This window comes from Ranitomeya variabilis, chromosome 2 (assembly GCF_051348905.1).
Source record: "Ranitomeya variabilis isolate aRanVar5 chromosome 2, aRanVar5.hap1, whole genome shotgun sequence".
NCBI classification, from domain to species: domain Eukaryota; kingdom Metazoa; phylum Chordata; class Amphibia; order Anura; family Dendrobatidae; genus Ranitomeya; species Ranitomeya variabilis.
The window spans coordinates 780,785,365-780,808,031 of NC_135233.1; the positions used below are offsets into that span (position 1 = coordinate 780,785,365).

Here is a 22,667-nt window from a genome sequence, read left to right on the forward strand (position 1 = left end):
TACGCTAGGTGTGACGCCTGCCTTATACTCACCTAACGCCCATTCCATTGAATTCCTCGTCTCCTGTAATAAAGCAAAAATAAAAAACAATAATATCCCTCCGTTCTGTCCCATGCCATAATGCATGTCTGGGGTTAAATAGCTTTCAATCTGGAAGGTGCCAAGATGCGACTGTCCAGACTGAAAACCACTGATGAATGAGCTGCTGCAAGCACAGCATCAGTGAGCAGCGGTGATCTCATCGAAGTTACCGCTGATCACTGAAGCTGCGTTCCCAGCAGTGCTGAACTGCGGTGACCTCAGCACTGTGAGAAAGTCAGTGAGTTCACTGCAGTTCAACTCAGTGAGTTCACCGCAGATGTCATCCATGTGTGTTCAGTGTGCACAAGTGCAGGACAGTTTTACTTATACATATGTGGTCAAAGTTGTTGGTACCCCTCGTTTAATGACAGAAAAATCCACAATGGTCCATGAAATAACTTTAATCTGACAAAAGTAATAATAAATAAAAGATCCATGAAAATGAACAACTGAAAGTCAGACATTGCTTTTCTTGTATTTAAGAAAACAGCCACACTCAGATCTTGGATTTTTGAATGCATAACAAGAGCAAAAAGTTTATTCAAGTTACCACAGTATTAGGGCAATTTAGAGAAGGTCTCCGTAGTAGGTTTAAGGTAGGTAACGTTTCGACCCCGGGGGGGGTCTTTATCAAACCTCACTTGAGAGGAAATGGAAATATGGAGCTGTAGTAGAGAAGGAATCTAAAAGGTTTCCCAGTATGGGCTATAATGAATACACATAGGGATCCGGTATGGCACGGAGGGGATATGTCCCTGAGAATGCTGGGAAGACTGTCGCGGTGTCTTGTGGTGACATTGTTTTTCAACCATGCTTCCATAGAATTAAAAAAAATAAATAAAATAAAACTCATGAAATAGGCCTGGACAGAAATGATAGTACCCCTAAAAATAATTAGACAAAAGTGACATGTTAAATCAAGGTGTGTCTACTAACAAGCATCACAGGTGTCTACAATCTTGGAATCCGTGAGTGGGCCTGTATATTAGGGCTTCAAATACTCACTGTGCTGTTTGGTGACATGGTGTGTATCACACTCAACATGGACCAGAGGAAGCGAAGGAAAGAGTTGTCTCAGGAGATTTATAAAGAAAATTATAGACAAACATGTTAAAGGTAAAAGTTATAAGACCAACTCCAAGCAGCTTGATGTTCCTGTGACTACAGTTGCACATATTATTCAGAAATTTAAGATTCATGGGACTGTAGCCAACCTCCCTGGACGTGGACGCAGGAGGAAAATTGATGACAAGTCAAAGAGACGGATAATTAGAATGGTAGCAAAAGAGCCCAGAAAAACTTCTAAACAGATTAAAGGTGAAGTTCAAGCTCAAGGAACATCAGTGTCTGATCACACCATCCGTCGTTGTATGAGCCAAAGTTGACTTCATGGGAGACTACCAAGGAGGACACCACTGTTGATCAAAAAAAAATCATAAAAAAGCCAGACTGGAATTTGCCAAACTACATGTTGACAAGCCACAAAGCTTCTGGTAGAATGTCCTATAGACAGATGAGACAAAAATGGAACTTTTTGGCAAGGCACATCAGCTCTATGTTCACAGACGGAAAATTGAAGCATATCAAAAAAAGAACACAGTCCCTCCCTACTGTGAAACATGGAGGAGGCTCTGTTCTGTTCTGGGGCTGCTTTGCTGCATCTGGCACAGGGTGTCTAGAATCTGTGCAAGGTACAATGAAATCTCAAGACTATCAAGAGATTCTAGAGATAAATGTGCTGCCCAGTGTCAAATAGCTTGGTCTCAGTCGCACGTTATCGGTCTTACAACACGATAATGACCCAAAACACACAGCTAAAAACACCCAAGAATGGCTAAGAGGAAAACATTGGACTATTCTGAATTGGCTTTCTATGAGCCCTGACCTAAATCCTATTGAGCATCTTTGGAAGGAGCTGAAACATGCCGTCTGGAAAAGGCAACCTTCAAACACGAGACAACTGAAGCAGTTTGCTCTTGAGAAGTGGGCCAAAATATCTGTCAAGAGGTGCAGAAGTCTCATTGACGGTTGCAGGAATTGTTTGATTGCAGTGATTGCCTCAAAAGGTTGTGCAACAAAATATTAAGTTAAGGGGTACCATCATTTCTGTCCAGACCGATTTCATGAGTTTTATTTTTTTTTTTATTCTGTGGAAGCATGGTTGAAAAGCAATGTCTGGCTTTCATTTGTTCCTTTTCATATATTTTTTATTATTTGTCAGATTCAAGTTATTTCCGTGTCCATTGTGGGTTTTTCTGTCATTAAACGAGGGGTGCCAACAATTTTGACAACGTGTGTATAGTGTAACATCGGCATGTCTATTAAGTAGTGAATGAATAAATGAATGAATATACAATAAGTACCAGATCCATAGAAGCAGGAATCTACCACACAAGACAAGACCCAAGGTGCAAAGAAACCTCAGAAACAGTCCAACACATCTTGGCAGGATGAAAAATGCAAGCAGGAACAGCATATACCGAATGCCACAACCCAGTAGCAGGAATTGTATACAGAAACATCTGCACAGCATATGGGCTAAGTCCCCCTAAGACCAGGTGTGAGACCCCAGAGAAAGTGGTGGAGAATGAAAGGGCTAAAATCATGTGGGACTTCAAGATCCAGATGGATTAGCAGGTGTTGGCTAACCAACCAGACATTGTGATAGTAGACTAGGATCAGAAGACTGCAATGAATAGATGTGGCAGTGCCAAGTGACAGCAACGTTAGAAAGAAGGAATATGAGAAGCTGGAGAAATGCCAGGGCCACAAAGGAGAACTGGAGAAGATGTGGAAGGTGAAGGCAACAGTGATTCCAGTGGTGATAAGAGCTTTTTGAGCAGTGACCCCTAAGTTGGAAAAATGGCTACAACAGATCCCATGAGCAACATCTGAACTCTCGGTCCAGAAAAGCGCAATGCTGGGGACAACTAAGATCCTGCGCAGAACCCTCAGACTCCCAGGCCTCTTGTAGAGGACCCGAGAATGAGAAAGGACAAAAAAAAGTCCACCCTCATTGGAGGTTGAGAAGGAAGGTTTTCTTTATGTATATATGTGGTGAAGAGTCAGACAACATACATGTTTTGGCTTTCAGAGTATTGGAATGTACATAGGATGCAAAGATAACTGAGGCGTGGGATAATAAAATACATTATTAGATTACATCTGCCCTGGATTTCATAGGCTTTCCAGCTTGTGGTGCTGTGGCTTAGTTGGTTAAAGCCCCTGTCTAGTAAACAGGAGATCCTGAGTTCGAATCTCAGCAGTGCCTTGTTTTCATCGTCTCAAAAAGAAACTTAAAAATGGGAATTTCACTTGCGTAAAACCTCAAATTTACCTTGGCTACGTTTCTACTGAGTGCAATTGTGAGATTAAGAATTTCTTCTGTTTAAGTGCCAAAAAGGAAGAAAGATGGCATCAAGCATGACAACTTAAAACCAGTGGATTTTATTTTGAAATTCCTCCTCTTTACGCATCTGACTCTCTAAGCAGGTGTATCACACCTTTTTGTCCTTTGGCTTAGTTGGTCAAAGCGCCTGTTTAGTAAACAGAAAATCTTGATTTTGAACGTCAGCACTGATAGTGCTGCGGCCACCGGCATCAGGGGCTTATCTACAGTATTCTGTAATGCTGTAGATAAGCCCCCGATGTAACCTGAAAGATGAGAAATAAAGCTTACATTATACTCACCCAGGGGCGGTCCCACTACGGTCCGGGTCTGATGGGCGTCGCGGTCCAGTCCGGGGCCTCCCATCTTCTTACGATAACGTCCTCTTCTTGTCTTCACGCCGCGGCTGCTGCTCTGGCGTACTTTATCTGCAGTGCACAGGCGCCGGCTTCTCTGACCTTTCCCTGCACACTGCAGTACTTTGCTCTGCCCTCAACAGGGCAGACAAAGTACGCCTGCGCCGAAGCCGCGGCAAGAAGACAAGAAGAGGACATCATCGTATGAAGATAGGAGGTGCCGGACCGGACCGCGACGCCCATTGGACCCGACCCGCAGTGGGACCGCCCCTGGGTGAGTATAATATAACCTTTATTTCTCATCTTTCAGGTTACATCGGGGGCTTATCTACAGCATTACAGAATGCTGTAGATAAGCCCCTGATGCCGATAGCCGCAGCTCATATACGATTTTTCGGGTGACAGAATCCCTTTAAGTTTTCATCGCCTCAGCATCATGATTTACAGCTATTAGCCTGCTTGATTACATGTGGGGATTACCTAGCAACCAGTCAACCCCCACATGTACTCAGCCTGGCTAATAGCTGTAAATCATTCAGCTGCCGTGATGAAAACTAAATCTCCGAACACTAACAAATACTCGGAGGTCACCCGAGCGTGCTCGGGAAAACCCGAGCAACAAGTACACCCGCTCATCACTAGTCATCATATTAAACATTTTTATTTTTTTCACAAAGTATGTTGCTTAAGCCACAAATTTTCCCTTTTTAAAGAGGTAACATAAAAAAGTGGACCATAAAGTTTGTTCTTCACTTCTGAGCGTGGCAATACCCCACATGTAGTCAAAAAGCTCTGTTTGAACACATGGCAGGGCTCGGAAGGGAAGGAGCACCATTTGAATTTTGTAGCACAAACTTGTCTGAAATAGATTGCGGACACCATGTCACATTTGCAGGGCCCCCAAGGCACCAAAACAGAAAACTTCCACAAGACAGACAAAATACAGTTAGTCCTCGGGTTACAACGGTCTCGAGTTACAGCGTTTCGTGGTTACAACGCTTTATATGAGGCCTCGTTCCGACTTACACGGTTTGCGTCGTAAGTCGAACTACATGCAACTACGTGCAGTGGCAGAAGAATAGAGTCCAGTACTGTACACTGTACCCGGTTACACGAGGAAAATGAGTCTCCTGCACGCCATAACACCCTAATTATGTAGGGTACTGTGTTAGGATAGGTGTTTGGATAGGCTAAGTGTTTGCAGTACTGTACTGTTATTATGGTACAATACTGTATGAATGTATGGTCCGACTTACATCGAAATTCGGTTTACGACGCCGTGTAAGAACGGATCAACGTCGTAAGTCGAGGACTACCTGTATATAGTCATGGCCGAAAGTGTTTCTCACCCTTGAAATTGTTCCAGAAAATGAAGCATTTCCTTTGTGTGTATACAGTGCCTTGCGAAAGTATTCGGCCCCCTGGAACTTTTCAACCTTTTCCCACATATCAAACATCAAACATAAAGATACCAAATGTACATTTTTGGTGAAGAATCAACAACAAGTGAAACACAATTGTGAAGTTGAACGAGATTTATTGGTTATTTTTAGTGATGAACGAGTATACTCGTTGCTCGAGATTTCTCGAGCATGCTCGAGGGGTCTCCGAGTATTTGTAAGTGCTCGGAGATTTAGTTTTTGTTGACGCAGCTGAATGATTTACAGCTGCTAGCCAGCATAAGTACATGTGGGGGTTGCCTGGTTGCTAGGGAATCACCACATGTAATCAAGCTGGCTAAGAGATGTAAATCATTCAGCTGCGGCGATGAAAACTAAATCTCCGAGCACTAAAAAATACTCGGAGGTGACCCGAGCGTGCTCAGGAAATCTCGAGTAACGAGTATACTCGCTCATCACTAGTTATTTTAAATTTTTGTGGAAATTCAAAAACTGAAAAGTGGGGCGTGCAATATTATTCAGCCCCTTTAGCTTAATATTTTGTTGCGCCACCTTTTGCTGCGTGTCTTTTTTTTTTTTTTGTAAGCTAAACAAACCAAACTATTCCAACCTCATCACTTGTAAAAATCTAATTGACTGCCTTTGAACTGTTTAATTGCCCTATATACTTTTTAAAATCTGAATCTCAAAACTGGATCCCATATTCAAGATGTGGCTTTGAGTAATTTGTAGAGGTGTAGTAGTACAGTTGGATTACAGGATGTTGTTTCTCTTTTTTACACACCCTAAAATCTTGTTTGCTTTTGCAGCCGCTGCAGACATTGAGTACTGCTATTTTGCTTATTTGTAACTAGACTACCCATGTCCTTCTCCTGTTCTGTAATTCTTAAAATATTCCCATAACGTTGCACAGTAAAACTAACAACATATTTTTGCTAATTGCACATTGGCACGTATTCCTAAATTTCCTTTGACTAAACTCTTTCTCAGCAGTAAAGGTGTTATATTATAGTATTTATGATAGATCATGACCTATACCTTTTTTGCATTTGTAGGGAAAAGTTGAATAGTATCACACCACGCAATCAATATGCAGACAATGAATTGGACCACAATACCAGGAGTCATAATGATTTGGCTACTGAGCTGCGTGCTGTTCAGGTAATTAAATCTGAAGCAGGCAAACGTGGCTCTATGATAATGCAATGAAAAGTATGTAACAGATTGGGGCCTTACACTTTTTTTGTCTGTAATTTTCCCCCTTTCTCCTACCCCAGCCACTGGTAACGTTTCAAATACTTCTTGTGTACTGGAATATTTTCCGTTACATTAATGCATCTAGCATTGCTTATTAATAGATAATGACCATTTTTATTCTATTTTTATATGAAATATATCCATGTTTATTCAGCCAACATTAGATTTTATAATACTGATGTTATAGTGCCTTGAAAAATGTATTTATACTGTGTGCGTTTTAAATTTTTTTCACGTTACACCCATAAACTTAAATGTATTTTAATGGTATTTTATACGATAAACAAACACAACGTAGCAAGTATTTGTGAAATCTAAAGGAGATGACGCATGGTTTTCTAATTATTTTAAAAATATAAATCTGAAAATTGTAATGTGCATTTGTGTTCAGCCCCCTGTAGTTTGATTCCCCTAAATAAAATCCGGTGTGACCAATTGCTTCCAGAAGTCAAATAATTAGTAAACTGAGTCTATTTGTTTGTAATTTATTCGCAGTATAGCAACAGCTGTTGTATAAAGGCCTCAGAGGGTTCTTTTTTAGAACCTTAGGGATCAAACAGCATCATGAAGACCAAGGAACACACCAGACAGGTCAAGGATAAAGTTGTGGAGAATAAAAAATTAGGATTAGGTTATAAGAAAAAAAAAATTAGCCCATGCTCTGGACATATCCTGGAGCACTGTTCAATCCATCATCCAAAATGGAAGAAGTATGCCACAACTGCAAACCTACGAAGACATGGCCGTCCACTTAAATTTACATCCCAAGCAAGGAGAAAACTAATAGAAGAAGCCAAGAGGCTCATGGTCACTCTTAAGGAGATGCAGATAGCCACAGCTTAGGTGCAATAATCTGTCAACAGGACACAGTCATATTTTCCACAAATCTGGCCTTTATGGAAGAGCGGCAATAAGAAAGCCATTTTTGAAAGCAAGCCATAAGATGTCCCGTTTGCAGTTTTCAAAAAGCCATATAGTGGACTCAGCTAATATATGTGAAAGAAGGTGTTCTGGTCAGATGAGACCAAAGTAAAACTTTTTGAGTTAAATGCCAAATACGGTGTGTAGGGAAAACTAACACTGCACGACACCTTGATGATACAATCCCCACCTACAAACAATAAAAAGTTGTTAGAAGCAGCAAAAGACTTGAGACTGGGGTGTAGGTTCACTTTCCAGCAGGACAGCAACCCTAAACACATTGCCAGAACTAGAATGGAAGGGTTTAGATCAAAGCATATTCATGTGAACATAGAACAACTCAGCACAGACGGCGACAACCATGGCACACGCTGCAAACACGTTTCCTGCAGCGGTGCTCCAGGTGCGCCGAATGTCTGTGGAGAAAATCTAATCTACCCGAAGATTTCATCCATTATAAGTTCATTCTTAAAACATACAACTCTGCCCTTCACCTCTCCAAACAAACCTATTTCAACACCCTCATCACCTCACTGTCAAATAACCCTAAACATCTCTTTGACACTTTTCAGTCCCTACTCAACCCAAGAGAGCACGCTCCAACCACGGATCTCCGCGCTGACGATCTGGCCAATTACTTCAAAGAAAAAATTGACCACATTCGACAGGAAATCATCTCCCAATCTCTTCATACCATGCACTGTCCTCCCTCCCCCACTGCATCTAGTTCACTCTCTGCCTTTGAACCAGTTACAGAAGAAGAAGTAATTAGGCTCCTTGCATCTTCTCGCCCAACCACTTGCACCAGTGCCCATTCCGTCACACCTCCTCCAGTCCCTTTCCCCGGCTGTCACCTCTTACCTAACAAAAATATTCAACCTTTTTCTCACTTCCGGTATTTTTCCCTCCTCATTTAAGCATGCCATCATACATCCATTACTTAAAAAACCCTCCCTCGACCAAAACTGTGCCGCTAATTATAGACCTGTCTCTAACCTTCCCTTCATCTCCAAACTCCTGGAACGCCTGGTCCACTCCCGTCTTACCCGCTATCTCTCAGATAACTCTCTTCTCGACCCTCTTCCATCTGGCTTCCGCTCTTTACACTCTACTGAAACTGCCCTCACTAAAGTCTCTAATGACCAACTAACAGCTAAATCTAATGGTCATTACTCCATGCTAATTCTCTTGGATCTCTCCGCAGCATTCGATACTGTGGATCATCAGCTCCTCCTCACTGTGCTCCGCTCCATCGGCCTCAAGGACACCGTTCTCTCCTGGTTCTCCTATCTCTCTGACCGATCCTTCACTGTATGTTTTGCTGGTTCCTCCTCCTCTCACCTTCCCCTTACTGTTGGGGTTCCTCAAGGATCAGTCCTAGGCCCCCTCCTCTTCTCTTTGTATACTGCCCCTATTGGACAAACAATCAGTAGATTTGGTTTCCAGTACCATCTCTATGCTGACGACACCCAATTATACACCTCTTCTCCTGTTATCACGCTGACCTTTTTAGAAAACACCAGTGATTGTCTTACCGCTGGCTCTAACATCATGTCCTCCCTCTATCTGAAACTGAACCTGTCAAAAACTGATCTCCTCGTGTTCTCTCCCTCTACTAACCTACCTTTGCTTGACATTGCCATCTCCGTGTGCGGTTCCACCATTACTCCAAAGCAACATGCCCGCTGCCTTGGGGTCATCCTTGATTCCGAGCTTTTATTCACCCCCCAGATCCGATCACTGGCTCGCTCTTCTTATCTGCATCTCAAAAACATTTCTAGAATTCGCCCTTTTCTTACTTTCGACTCTGCAAAAACTCTTACTGTTTCACTTATTCATTCTCGTCTGGACTATTGTAACTCTCTACTAATCGGCCTCCCTCTTACCAAACTCTCCCCGCTCCAATCTGTCCTGAATGCTGCAGCCAGGATCATATTCCTCACCAACCGTTAAACCGATGCCTCTACCTTGTGCCAGTCATTACACTGGCTACCCATCCACTCCAGAATCCAGTACAAAACTACTACCCTCATACACAAAACACTCCATGGCTCAGCACCACCCTACATCTCCTCTCTGGTCTCAGTCTACCACCCTACCCGTGCCCTCCGCTCCGCTAATGACCTCAGGTTAGCATCCTCAATACTCAGAACCTCCCACTCCCGTCTCCAAGACTTTACACGTGCTGCGCCGATTCTTTGGAATGCACTACCCAGGTTAATACGATTAATCCCCAATCCCCACAGTTTTAAGCGTGCCCTAAAAACTCATTTGTTCAGATTGGCCTACCGCCTCAACGCATTAACCTAACTATCCCTGTGTGGCCTATTAAAAAAAAATTAAAAAAAACAGGTTCCTCGCATCATGTTCTCATACACTTTATGCAGTTAATAGCACTCTGTGTCGGTACTGCTACACACTTAGGCAGTTAACTGGTTCATGCAGCTTTACGTGAACACCCGAGCCTTACACTGTGGCTGGTCCAAATAATTAAAGCAATTGTTACCATCCACCTCTCGTGTCTCCCCTTTTCCTCATAGTTTGTATACTTGCGAGCAGGGCCCTCATTCCTCCTGGTATCTATTTTGAACTGTGATTTCTGTTATGCTGTAATGTCTATTGTCTGTACAAGTCCCCTCTATAATTTGTAAAGCGCTGCGGAATATGTTGGCGCTATATAAATAAAAATTATTATTATTATTATTATTATTATGTGTGGAATGGCCAGTCACAATACAGACCGAAATCCCAATGAGAATCTGTGGCAAGACGTGAAAATTGCTCCTCCCAGATTCTCTCCACTCAAACTCACTGAGTTTCAGCTAGTTTGCAAAGAAGAATGGACAAAATTTCAGCCTCTAGATGTGCAGAGTTGGTAGAGACGTACCCCAAAAATCTGGCAGCAGTAATTACAGTGAAAGGTGGTCCTACAAAGTATTAACTCGGGGGAGCTGAATACAAATGCACATCACAATTTTCAGATTAATATTTCTCCTTCTCCTCATTGGGGGACACAGCCCGTGGGTGTATGCTGCTGCCACTAGGAGGCTGACGCTAAGTGATACAAAGAAAGTGATCTCCTCCCCTGCAGAATACACCCTCCTGCTGGCTCTCAGCTAACCAGTTCGGGTCTGGTTCAGACCCCAACGTTTTTATTTTTTTTTTACTTTTCTTTAAATTTTTTGTTTTTGAATTAACGGAGCGACGGATCCTTTCAAGGTTCCAGCAGAGTTGGTAGAGACGTACCCCAAAAATCTGGCAGCAGTAATTACAGTGAAAGGTGGTCCTACAAAGTATTAACTCGGGGGAGCTGAATACAAATGCACATCACAATTTTCAGATTAATATTTCTCCTTCTCCTCATTGGGGGACACAGCCCGTGGGTGTATGCTGCTGCCACTAGGAGGCTGACGCTAAGTGATACAAAGAAAGTGATCTCCTCCCCTGCAGAATACACCCTCCTGCTGGCTCTCAGCTAACCAGTTCGGGTCTGGTTCAGACCCCAACGTTTTTATTTTTTTTTTACTTTTCTTTAAATTTTTTGTTTTTGAATTAACGGAGCGACGGATCCTTTCAAGGTTCCAATCTCCCCCGAATCATCAACAGGCGAGAACGCAGAGAGTTCCTCCACGTACCCTCTCCTGCGACGTGGGAAGCCATGCCTGAGCTCACGTCAGGGGCGACGGTTCCTTCACGGTCCCGATCTCCCCACACCAGCAGCAGGCGAGCACATGGAGTGTCACCTCCATGTATCCTCTCCTGGATCCAGGCCTACAGCCAGACAACTGGCCCTGTCCACCCGGCGGCTGAACTCCGTGGATGTACGGAGGCACCCTCTCTATGGTGTCCGAGCAGCCCCCCCCCCCCCCCGTCCCACCACGGTTAAAGCGGATGGCACAAGGAGGCGGACGGTTCCTCTCCACCTCCCTAACAAAGGGATGATGGATTGAGGTTAATCCCTCTATCCCTGCACCGTCCACGCTGCAATACCTGAAGAACAGTAGAGTGTGCGCGTTTTCCTCGGCTCTGAAACTCGGTCATATGCGGCGGCTCCATGTCAGGACACGCATCCATGGTGAGTGGATCCAGTCAGCGATGGGCCTCTGCAACCCTCCGGCCAGCTGCAAAAATTTAGCCCCCGGCTTCGGCCGATGTGTAGGCCGCATCCCAGGAGCTGCGCCCACAGGTGCGCTAAGGTGGGTCTGCCCACTTTTTCTGGCACTTCTTCCCTGGCACGGGAGCGATCGTTTCCCTCGGCAACGCTGGTATTGCTCACGCCGGCTGCACAAATTTAGGCCCCGGCTTGGGCCTATTCATGGAAGTCACGAGGCTCTGCCCACATCACGTCTGTGGCTCCGCCCCCAAATTGGCGCCTCTCGCTCTCTGCGAGACTTTACCACCTCTGCAACTCCCGGTGGCCATCTTGGTCCACCCTGCCAGCACACACACACAGGGGCTATGGTTTTGTATTAAAGGGGCACAACGACTCTCCATCCAGGTAAGGAAGTACTGCTCTCTTCCCCTGCATCTTCCCCCTGTACTTAATGTGACCAGTATCTCCTGCCTTGACCTGTATTCCCTGGTCTTAAAGGCACATGACCAGTATTACCTGGTATTAAAGGCGCATGACCAGTATTCCCTGGTCTTAAAGGCACATGACCAATATTCCTGGTCTTAAAGGCACATGACCAGTATTACCTGGTCTTAACCCCTTTCTGCCAGTGGACGTACTATTCCGTCCATGTGGGGTGGGCTCTACTTCCCAAGGACGGAATAGTACGTCCAGCGCGATCTATCGCAGCTGACATCCAGCACTATGTGCCAGGAGCGGTCACGGACTGCCCCCGGCACATTAACCCCCGGCACACTGCGATCAAACATGATCGCAGTGTTTCGGCGGTACAGGGAAGCATCGCGCAGGGAGGGGGCTCCCTGCGGGCTTCCGTGAGACGATCGGTACAAGGCGATGTGCTCACCTTGTACCGAGTGCCTCCTCCCTGCAAGCCCCGGATCCAAAATGGCCACGGGGCTGCATCCGGGTCCCGCTCAGAGCAGGCGCCGGGAAGCCTCCCTGCTGTGCTGTGTGATCGCCGACCTGCCACAGTGCACAGCAAAGTGTCAGATCGGCGATCTGTCACTTTACTGTGATGCCCCCCCCCCGGGGCAAAGTGAAAATGTAAAAAAAAAAAAAAATACATGTGTAAAAAAAAAAAAAAAAATCCTAAATAAATAATAATGAAAAATATATATTATTTTAATTGTTCCAATAAATACAGTCCTTTAGCTAAATAAAAATAAAAAAATTATAAAAGTACACATATTTAGTATCGCTGCGTCCGTAACGACCCGACCTATAAAACTGTCCCACTAGTTAACCCCTTCAGTGAACACCGTAAAAAAAAAAAGGCACAAAACAACGCTTTATTATCATACCGCCGAACAAAAAATGGAATAACATGCGATCAAAAAGACGGATATAAATAACCATGGTACAGCTGAAAACGTCATCTTGTCCCGCAAAAAGCGGGCCCCCATACAGCATCATCAGCGAAAAAATAAAAAAGTTATAGTCCTCAGAATAAAGCGATGCAAAAATAATTATTTTTTCTATCAAATAGTTTTTATCGTATAAAAGCGCCAAAACATAAAAAAATTATATAAATGAGGTATCGCTGTAATCGTACTGACCCGAAGAATAAAACTGCTTTATCCATTTTACCAAACGCGGAACGGTATAAACGCCCCCCCAAAAAGAAATTCATCAACAGCTGGTTTTTGGTCATTCTGCCTCACAAAAATCGGAATAAAAAGCGATCAAAAAATGTCACGTGCCCAAAAATGTTACCAGTAAAAACGTCAACTCGTTCCGCAAAAAACAAGACCTCACATGACTCTGTGGACCAAAATATGGAAAAATTATAGCACTCAAAATGTGGTAACGCAAAAAACATTTTTTGCAACAAAAAGCGTCTTTTACCGTGTGACGGCTGCCAATCATAAAAATCCGGTAGAAAACTCGCTATACATAGTAAATCAAACCCCCCCACCCCCTTCATCACCCCTTAGTTACGAAAAATTTAAAAAATGTATTTATTTCCATTTTCCCATTAGGGTTAGGGTTAGGGTTGGGGCTAGGGTTAGGGATGGGGCTAGGGTTAGGGCTACAGTTAGGGTTGGGGCTAAAGTTAGGGTTAGGGTTTGGATTACATTTACAGTTGGGAAGAGGGTTGGGATTAGGGTTAGGGGTGTGTCAGGGTTAGGTGTGTGGTTAGGTTTACAGTTGAGATTAGGGTTAGGTGTGTGTTTGGATTAGGGTTTCAGTTAGAATTGGGGGGTTTCCACTGTTTAGGCACATCAGGGGCTCTCCAAATGCGACATTGCGTCCGATCTCAATTCCAGCCAATTCTGCGTTGAAAAAGTAAAACAGTGTTCCTTCCCTTCCGAGCTCTCCCTTGCGCACAAACAGGGGTTTACCCCAACATATGGGGTATCAGCGTACTCAGGACACATTGGACAACAACTTTTGGGGTCCAATTTCTCCTGTTACTCTTGGGAAAATACAAAACTGGGGGCTAAAAAATAATTTTTCTGTAAAAAAAAAAATATATATATATACATATTTTTTATTTTCACAGCTCTGCGTTATAAACTGTAGTGAAACACTTGGGGGTTCAAAGTTCTCAAAACACATCTTGGGGGGTCTAGTTTCCAATATGGGGTCAATTATGGGGGGTTACTACTGTTTAGTTACATCAGGGGCTCTGCAAATGCAAAGTGATGCCTTTTTGTAGTATACCAACACAAAATACATTTAAGTTTATGGGTGTAGTGTGATAAAATGTGGAAAAGGTCAAAGGGTATGAATATTTATTCAAGGTACTTTATGTAAAGCTGGGTTTCATCTGCACTGTCACTTCAGTTTTTCTGTGCCATCATAAGGGCAGAATGCTGAATATGCCAGAAAGCCAGATCAGTTACAAAATAGACACCATTATCTTATAGTAGATCATATCTTGGTTTCTTGGGCTGCAGGCTGTTCTGTTTTTGTTCTTCCTGCTGATGCAATCTGCAACAAAGCATTTAACACAGATATGAACTGAGCCTAATAGCTCTACATTTACTGATTTTCTCACATTATGTAGTTGGTATGGATATTAATGGGTACATTCCTTATTTCTACTTTTCTTTTGTTTTCCAACAGAAGAGAGAGGACAGTTTGCTAGAAGATATAGCTAGATACAAGAAGGATAAACAGGCATTAGAAGTAGACCTGTTACAGATGAAGAAAGAGCGTGATCTCCTGCGAGGCCAGTTAGCCAACATTTCAGGTAAAACATAGAATCATAGAAAGTTAGAGTTGGAAGAGACCTCAATGGACATAGTGTCCAACCACCTGCTCACTGCAGGACTCTCTAAACCATCTCAGAAAGATCTCTGTCCAGCCTGTTTGTAGTCTTCCATTGAAGCCGAACTCACCACTTCTCATGGCAGCCTGTTCCACTCATTGATCACTCACTGTCAAAAAGTTTCTTTCTAATATCTAATCTGTGTCTCCTCCCATTCAGTTTCATTCCACTGCTTCTCGTGTTTCCATGTGCAAATAAGAATAAGGATGATCCCTCTACACTGTGTCATTCCTTCAGATATTTGTAGACAGCTATTAAGTCTCCTCTTAGCCTTCTTTTTTGCAATTTAAACATTCCCAGATCCTTTAACCGTTCCTCGTAGGACATACTTTGCAGTCCGCTCACCATCCTGGTAGCCCTTCTCTGAACCAGTTTTTCAATGTAATTTTTAAAATGTGGTGCCCAGAACATTTTAAATAGACATTTAAGAATTTGTTCACCATCTTTGCTGGACGAAAACTCATATTTCATATATATATACAGCTTACTTCCACATGTACATGAAAAACGAACCTCACTAATCTACTGTTGTGCATTCTGCAGGCCTCTTTACAGGATTCGGAATGCCATGTTCTGAGCTGGTATACCAGTGCAGTTAATGGGGGTTCTACTCTATCTGATCATTGATGAATTAACCCCATTCCTGACATGGATACTTTGTTTTTGCTCTTTTGTTTTTCAAGTTGTACTTTTGAATGACACCATCCATTTTATCATGTGACTCACTGGAAAACAGGAAGAAAATAAAAAGTGCAGCAAAATTGCAGAAAAAAAAAAATTCTGAAATGTGTTTTGTATTTTTTTTTTTACTTACTGTACAGCGTTCATTTTTACTGTAAAAAAAAATTAACGTGTCAGCATTTTCCATACTCATAACATTTTACAATTTCTTGTTTTTTGGCACCCTTAGCTGACATTTGTATTGATACTACCGTATATACTCGAGTATAAGCCGACCCCCCAAATTTTGCCACAAAAAACTGGGAAAACTTATTGACTCGAGTATAAGCCTAGGGTGGAAAATGCAGCAGCTACCGGTAAATTTCAAAAGTAAAAATAAATACCAATAAAAGTAAAATTAATTGAGACATCAGTAGGTTACGGGTTATTGAATATCCATATTGAATCAGGAGCCCCATATAATGTTCCATACAGATCATGAAGGGCCCCATAAGATGCTCCATACAAAATACGCCCCATATAATCCTGCACAAAGGTTAATAATGGCCCCATAAGATGCTCCATAGACACATTTGCCCCATACAATGCTGCATAAAGGTTGATGGCCCCATAAGATGCTCCACACATTATGGCCCCATGAGATGCTCCACACATTAGGGGCCACATGAGATGCTCCACAGATTAGGGGCCACATGAGATGCTCCACACATCATGCCCCATAAGATGCTCCTCATATTATGCCCCATAAGATGCTCCACACATTTGCCCCATTTGCTGGTGCTGCGATTAAAATTAAAAAAAATCACATACTCACCTCTCTTCGCTCAGGCCCCCGACACTTGCGATAGTCACCTTCCACGTTCCATCGCTGCGCGCTGCTCTGTCTTCCATCCTCTGCACTGACTGTTCAGGCAGAGGGCGGCGCGCACACTAATCGCGTCATCGCGCCCTCTGACCTGAGCAGTCACTGCCAGAGGACGGAAGACAGAGCAGCGTGCAGCGATGGAACGGGGGACAGGTGACTATCGCGCAATGCTCCCCCTCCCCTGATATACTCACCTGCTCCCGGCGCGGTCCCTGGCAGCGTCTCACTGTCAGATGGTCTCCGGGAGCCGGCGGCATCAGCGGTCACGTACCGCACATTACAGTCATGAATATGCGTGCATATTCATGACTTTAATGAGCGGTACCACGTGACCACTGAAGACAGGAAGAGCTGCCCGGAGACCATCGGAGATGCAGGGACAGCGCCAGGAACAGGTGAGTATATCACAGCCGCCGCTCCCCCTCACCCGCCGACCCCACACCGACACTGACTCGAGTATAAGCCGAGAGGGTCACTTTCAGCCCAAAAAAGTGGGCTGAAAATCTCGGCTTATACTCGAGTATATACGGTATTTTGGGGTGGCTATAATATTTTGATCGCTTATTGCATTTTTTTCAGAGTGTTATGGATGCTGAAAAATCAAAATTTTTGGCTTTTTAATTTTAGGCCTATTCTGTACTTAATGATTGATATCCACACTCTATTCAGTCTGTGACAATTTGTATTTGCTCATAGATGATAAATCATATGAAATCAAGATCATGGAAGAGACTTACAAGAAGGACATAGCCCGACTGAATAAAAGATTACAGTGGTTTGCAGAAAACCAAGATATACTGGACAAAGATGCTGGGCGACTTAAAGATGCGTATGAACAAATAGAAAATCTGAAGACACAGGTATTTAATGTCATTATATTTTGCCAACAGGGCCGTTCCCAATGAATATTACTATTTGCCAGTTTATTTTCGTTAACACGAACCAACTGGCGGCAGTTAGCAAGTGGCTGTTCAGCGGTCAATACAAAACCTGTTGAGACAGTCAGACCGCTGTACGGATGCTTACTGAGTGACCTGTAATAGATCGCTTAGTATACATAGGCTGCCTGCTTGTTCTTAGTAGCGTGAGTCCTGTTAACACAGGAGAATGCACCGCTGAGAACAGTGATCTTCTGTGCAGCATAAAAGATCATTTCACCCAACGAACCAAAGGCAGCCTGTTTACACTGTAGTGTTATCAGCAAATGAGCGTTTTACAAATGTTCATTCAATCGTTTCAGTCTTGCAATTGTAAATAACACGTGAATAAACAATTCACCTTGTACCGTTGCTGTTCCTAAGAACATTGCTGTCCCTTGTGTTAAGCAGCGATCTAGAATTGGCCATGAATGAAAAGTCAGTCATTAAGCCTGTCATGTCCATTCTAGTAACCTGCAGATATGAGGTTAATCTGCAGTTTAATAGCTTCCTAAAGCCGTATGGTCACTGCACTGAAAGCCCGACTGACGGGAGGAAATGAACTGATGGGCCGTTACAGCCGTTGCTCACTATGTATCGAGCGGTGTGACTGAAAGCCCGAGGCTGCCAAGTGAAATAAACTTAATTTAATCTCGACAGGCGGGCGTTAAGTGCCGCGCCAGCATGGCCTTAGAATGCTGTTGACCTGCAGATTAACCCTATATCTGCAGATCAGTAGGTTTTTGGGTTTTTTTACATTGCAGGTTCCCTTTCGAGAGGAATCTGTCAGCAGAGACCATGATTGCAGTGAAGTATCACTTAGTTTACTTGGTCCAGCAGTTGTGGTAGAATTACACTTTTCTCTACTTCCGATCTAGCAGAGCTGGGAATGCTGAGCTGCATGTAATTTCACCCACACCACTTATTGGCAGCTTTCTGTGTATACTGTATATTGGCAGAAAGCTGCCAATCAACGGTGGGGGTATGGTAGGACTATAAAGGGAGGTCATGGGGCATCACTGCAGATGGATTTGGGATTAACTGAATCATGCAGGGAGAATATGCAAAGAACAAAAGAGAAAGATCATGCTATACAAAATAATTTTATTAATGCAGACTACTAATAACAATTAAAAGTCAAACACATGACTGCACACACAACCACCAAAATATAGCGATGGGCCCTGTCTAACAGTTAGTGCATGGTAAAATGACTTATACACAAGATTTGATTTGAGACCCAGACTATCTAATTGTATTGTATATAGGAAATGAGTAAATGGCAGGTTCTAATGTGATGAACCAAAAAGGTAAGTATACAAGCCGAATTAAATCACCATGCGCAACAAGGCATTAATCTCAATATTGGCGCTGCCCTGTGGCTAGTGACCAAAAGTCTCTGCAGAATAGCAACAGAACCTAAATCACAAAGAGCATCAAAGTATAAATAAGACATGGGCATAAGTAGTAATATTTGTTGCCCAGAATCAAGGTAACAATATAAGCATAAGGTGCAAAGTGAACAAATTATAAGGTGCTGGTAGTGCAATAAAGCCTCTGTAGTAAATGAAGAGCCATTGATACCTATGCCTACAGAGCAGAGATGCCAGTGGTGCTGGACCAACAGTTGTTTAGATTCTTATACTTATTTTCAATTTTTGCAAGGTTGAAAAGCTCCGACATGATGCTGGGTATCAATCTGTCCAACAGCAAAATCGTGTAAAAGACAGAGCTGCAGATGCAAAACGTATTCAGGATCTTGAGCGGCAGGTAGGGTTTCATTACGGCTAACAAGAAGCCGTGCTTTCCTGTGTAACGCAATCATTTTGTTTGTTTGTACAGTTATATAGCCAGAGTTATTGGTTTTTATAAGTGTTTGCTGTTTTAAGAGAGCACTAACTGGCACTTCTGGCAACCCTTTATTGCCACTTATATAGTAATCACAGTGGGCTTTATATCCAAGGTGAATTGGAAAAGAATTTAATTCTAAAAAATAACCTTGAAGTCACTACTTAATGGATAGTTCTTGCTTTCTGTGTATTTCCTTCAATGTCTGATTTTTGTCTACCTTTTGGATATGTCCCCCCGCTAAGAGAGCGCTTTGAGTGCTGATTGCAGACTGGCTAAGTGGTTTTCCAGCTTATCAGCCATTCTTTCCAGCATGGTTCCTGAGCACTGATCAAGGGATTTATAGAACAGAAATATAGAATAAGTTACCCTCCACTACACCAAGCCTCTTTAAAGCACTTATGACATTGTGGGTTCCCTACAAATGGGAATTAATTTTTGGGGGTTGCACTGAAGTAATCAAGTTGGGAATTGCTGATGAGTAAAACTCTTCTGGTGAGATGTACTTATAACAGCCTACAAACAATCCACAGGGTAGCTGATAAGTGTCCACCTCTTGGACCCCCACTGATCACGAGAATGGGGATTCTGTTTGTCCCATTTGAATGGAGCACTGCGATTTCATTTAGGGTACCGTCACACAGTGCCATTTTCATCGCTACGACGGCACGATCCGTGACGTCGCAGCGTCGTATGATTATCGCTCCAGCGTCGTAGACTGCGGTCACACTTTGCAATCACGGCGCTGGAGCGATGCCGAAGTTCCCGGGTAACCAGGGTAAACATCGGGTTACTAAGCGCAGGGCCGCGCTTAGTAACCCGATGTTTACCCTGGTTACCAGCGTAAGCGTAAAAAAAACAAACAGTACATACTCACATTCCGGGGTCTGTCCCCCGGCGTTCTGCTTCTCTGCACTGTGTAAGCACCATAGCCGGAAAGCAGAGCGGTGACGTCACCGCTGTGCTTGCTTTCCGGCCGGCAGGCGCTCACAGTGCAGAGAAGCTGAGACGCCGGAGGACAGACACCGGAATGTGAGTATGTACTGTTTGTTTTTTTTTACGTTTACGCTGGTAACCAGGGTAAACATCGGGTTACTAAGCGCGGCCCTGCACTTAGTTACCCGATGTTTACCCTGGTTACAAGCGAACACATCGCTGGATCGCTGTCACACACAACGATCCAGCGATGTCAGCGGGTGATCAAGCGACGAAAGAAAGTTCCAAACGATCTGCTACGACGTACGATTCTCAGCGTGATGTCTTAGCGTCAACTGGAGTGCAGCGCTCAGCTATCTCCCTCAGACTAATAGACTTTGAATGGCGCAGCAGTGCACACATGCTTCACTATTGTCCCATGAAAATAGACTCTGGAATTATACATTAATCACCGATTCTACGCGGTCTGGAAATTAGGTGTTTTTAATTCTATTGTTTACTGCTTGTTTCCTAGGTTCTCAGCCACTGCTACAGTCTATCAGATGTGACCGGTCTTCAATGCAAGGAGCGCAGTGCTTACAATCACTTTATAGAACTAGGACTTGAAAGAGCTGTCCTGTAGCTGGCCAGATTGTTGGATCAGTGCCCTGCACTCCTCAAATTCTGCAGAGGAAGGGCTTGCAGCATCTGAGAAGTTGCAGTTTGGACGAGCTTCTCAGTAATGCTACTGATCTGAACAGTCAATCGTCAGGAGCGGACCCTACCAGGCAGCAAGTGGAGTAGTGCGCTGCTGAATCGCTATGTTGAGAACAAAGTTTTAACTTCTCATTATACTTACAATTCTTAAATATAAAGAATTTGGAGAACATGGAGTGTTTTAAAGATAGGACAGCAACATCACCAGGAGTCTGTTTTTGTTTTTGCCATCTTACATGTTTTAAAATTCTGTTTAATATCATCTAATTTTGTGATTTGAAACAGGTTAAAGAAATGGAAGCAATTATTAAGAGAAGACACCCCAACTCCATACCTGCACTCATGTTTGCTGCTGCAGCAGTGTCTGAAACTGATGAGCCTTCAAAAAGTAGTACCGTGGCCTACTTTGAGAGAAGGATACAAAAATTAGAAAGTGACATTGAAGGCAAAGATGAAGATGCTAAGAAAACTCTGCGCAGCATGGAGCAGAACTTTCAAAAAGTCAAGGTGACTTTTCATGTCATTACAAATTTCTGTAATCTTTCAGAAATATCGCTTTGCATTTATAAAACAATGTTGTTTTCTCAGTTTCCTCTTTGGGGAACACTGGAACCATGATTGTTCGCTGCTGCAAGAAGCTTCTCCTATGCATGCTACACCCACCTACTAGCACTAGGTTGAACCAATTTAGCTTCCAAATAGATACACATCCTTTGTTCTTCAGATCTATTTTTTGGTTTATACAGTGCTAAAACTGACCATTTTTTATCTCTAGATTTGGAAAAAGAGTGGGTTAGGACACTCTGGCTGTCCATTTGTGTGCAGAGGGAACAGTGCTGAACTAGTCATACTGTCTCCCCTCTCTTCGAATGGCAGGACCAGGACAGCTGTGCCTAAATTGCCTCCAGCTCCACAGGTATATGGTTCCTGCCCCATACTCTTGTTCTGCCACTTCCCAGAGTGTGGTGCGTTGCAGTGAGTGAAGATTTTTATATAGTTGAAGACCAGACTACAGGACAAGGCCAGTATGTTTCTCCCTTGCAACGTACTCACGCAGCACTCCCTCCCTCTGCAGTGGGGCAGGTGTGTTGCAGCAAAATGACCGCAACTTGTGAATGCAGCCATAGAGGTTGGCTTCCTCACATCAATGAAAAGCACGCTTTGTCATAATTGTGACCAGAGTAATGGAAACAACTGGAAAGACTTTTTCAGAGCCCAAACATTCTGCTAATTAATCCTATTCCTACCCTTGTGGATGCAGCAACTTTTAAGGGTCTGACTGACACACATGAGTTCATAGTGAAGTCTGCCCTTGAGTCGGCTGGCTTTGCCTTATGTCCATCTCTCTTTTACCCGTGCCCAGGAGTTTTCCCTTATAGCTGTTCGGTTTGCGCACACTGGTATGTAGCTTTGGTTGAACTTATTAGGCTTTACCAAATGTTTTCTTCTTCAGACTACTGGCAACATAGTCACACTCCTCAGGGTCCTTGACTGTCAGAATGGAATACAGATGCAGCCTCTAAACATACCTGACAGGTTTGCCATCTTGGGAATTTGTCTATTTGTTACCAGACTAGCTGTCTGAGGCAACAATGAACAATAGTCCTATTCTTTTATAATCAGGTACGCCATTTTCCAGCCAGTATCCTCACCGTTCTTTTTCAAACTGAGAATCTTGTGTCTTACAGTAAATGTTTATCAAGGCCATAGAACACACCAGTGTCGGTCTTTTTTTGCTGGAAGGCTTCCATTTTTCGAGCTATGAGAACATCTTCATGAAGCCTCCTGGCATCTATGAAGTCAGTCTGGAGAGATATGCTTCCAATTTGGTATTATCAAGTCCTCCACATGATCAGCTGCCTATTAGGTTGACTTCGCTTCTAGAATGTCTTGCTCGATGTAGCTGAGGTTATCT

General features: G+C 43.4%; 1 protein-coding gene and 1 non-coding gene across 5 annotated transcripts in view; both read left to right on the forward strand.

Moving 5' to 3' along the window:
* Nucleotides 1-22,667, forward strand: part of CEP162 (centrosomal protein 162) — a 280,487-nt gene that overhangs the window by 202,045 nt on the left and 55,775 nt on the right. For all 4 annotated transcript variants that reach the window (XM_077289793.1, XM_077289792.1, XM_077289791.1 and 1 more), the window contains 5 exons: nt 6,281-6,386; nt 14,605-14,731; nt 17,052-17,215; nt 18,938-19,042; nt 21,038-21,259. In XM_077289793.1, coding sequence (XP_077145908.1) covers nt 6,281-6,386; nt 14,605-14,731; nt 17,052-17,215; nt 18,938-19,042; nt 21,038-21,259 — 724 coding nt within the window. The remainder of the gene's footprint in view (nt 1-6,280; nt 6,387-14,604; nt 14,732-17,051; nt 17,216-18,937; nt 19,043-21,037; nt 21,260-22,667) is intronic.
* TRNAT-AGU (transfer RNA threonine (anticodon AGU)) lies at nt 3,279-3,352 on the forward strand. The gene has a single exon. It is a non-coding gene; the product is annotated as a tRNA-Thr (tRNA).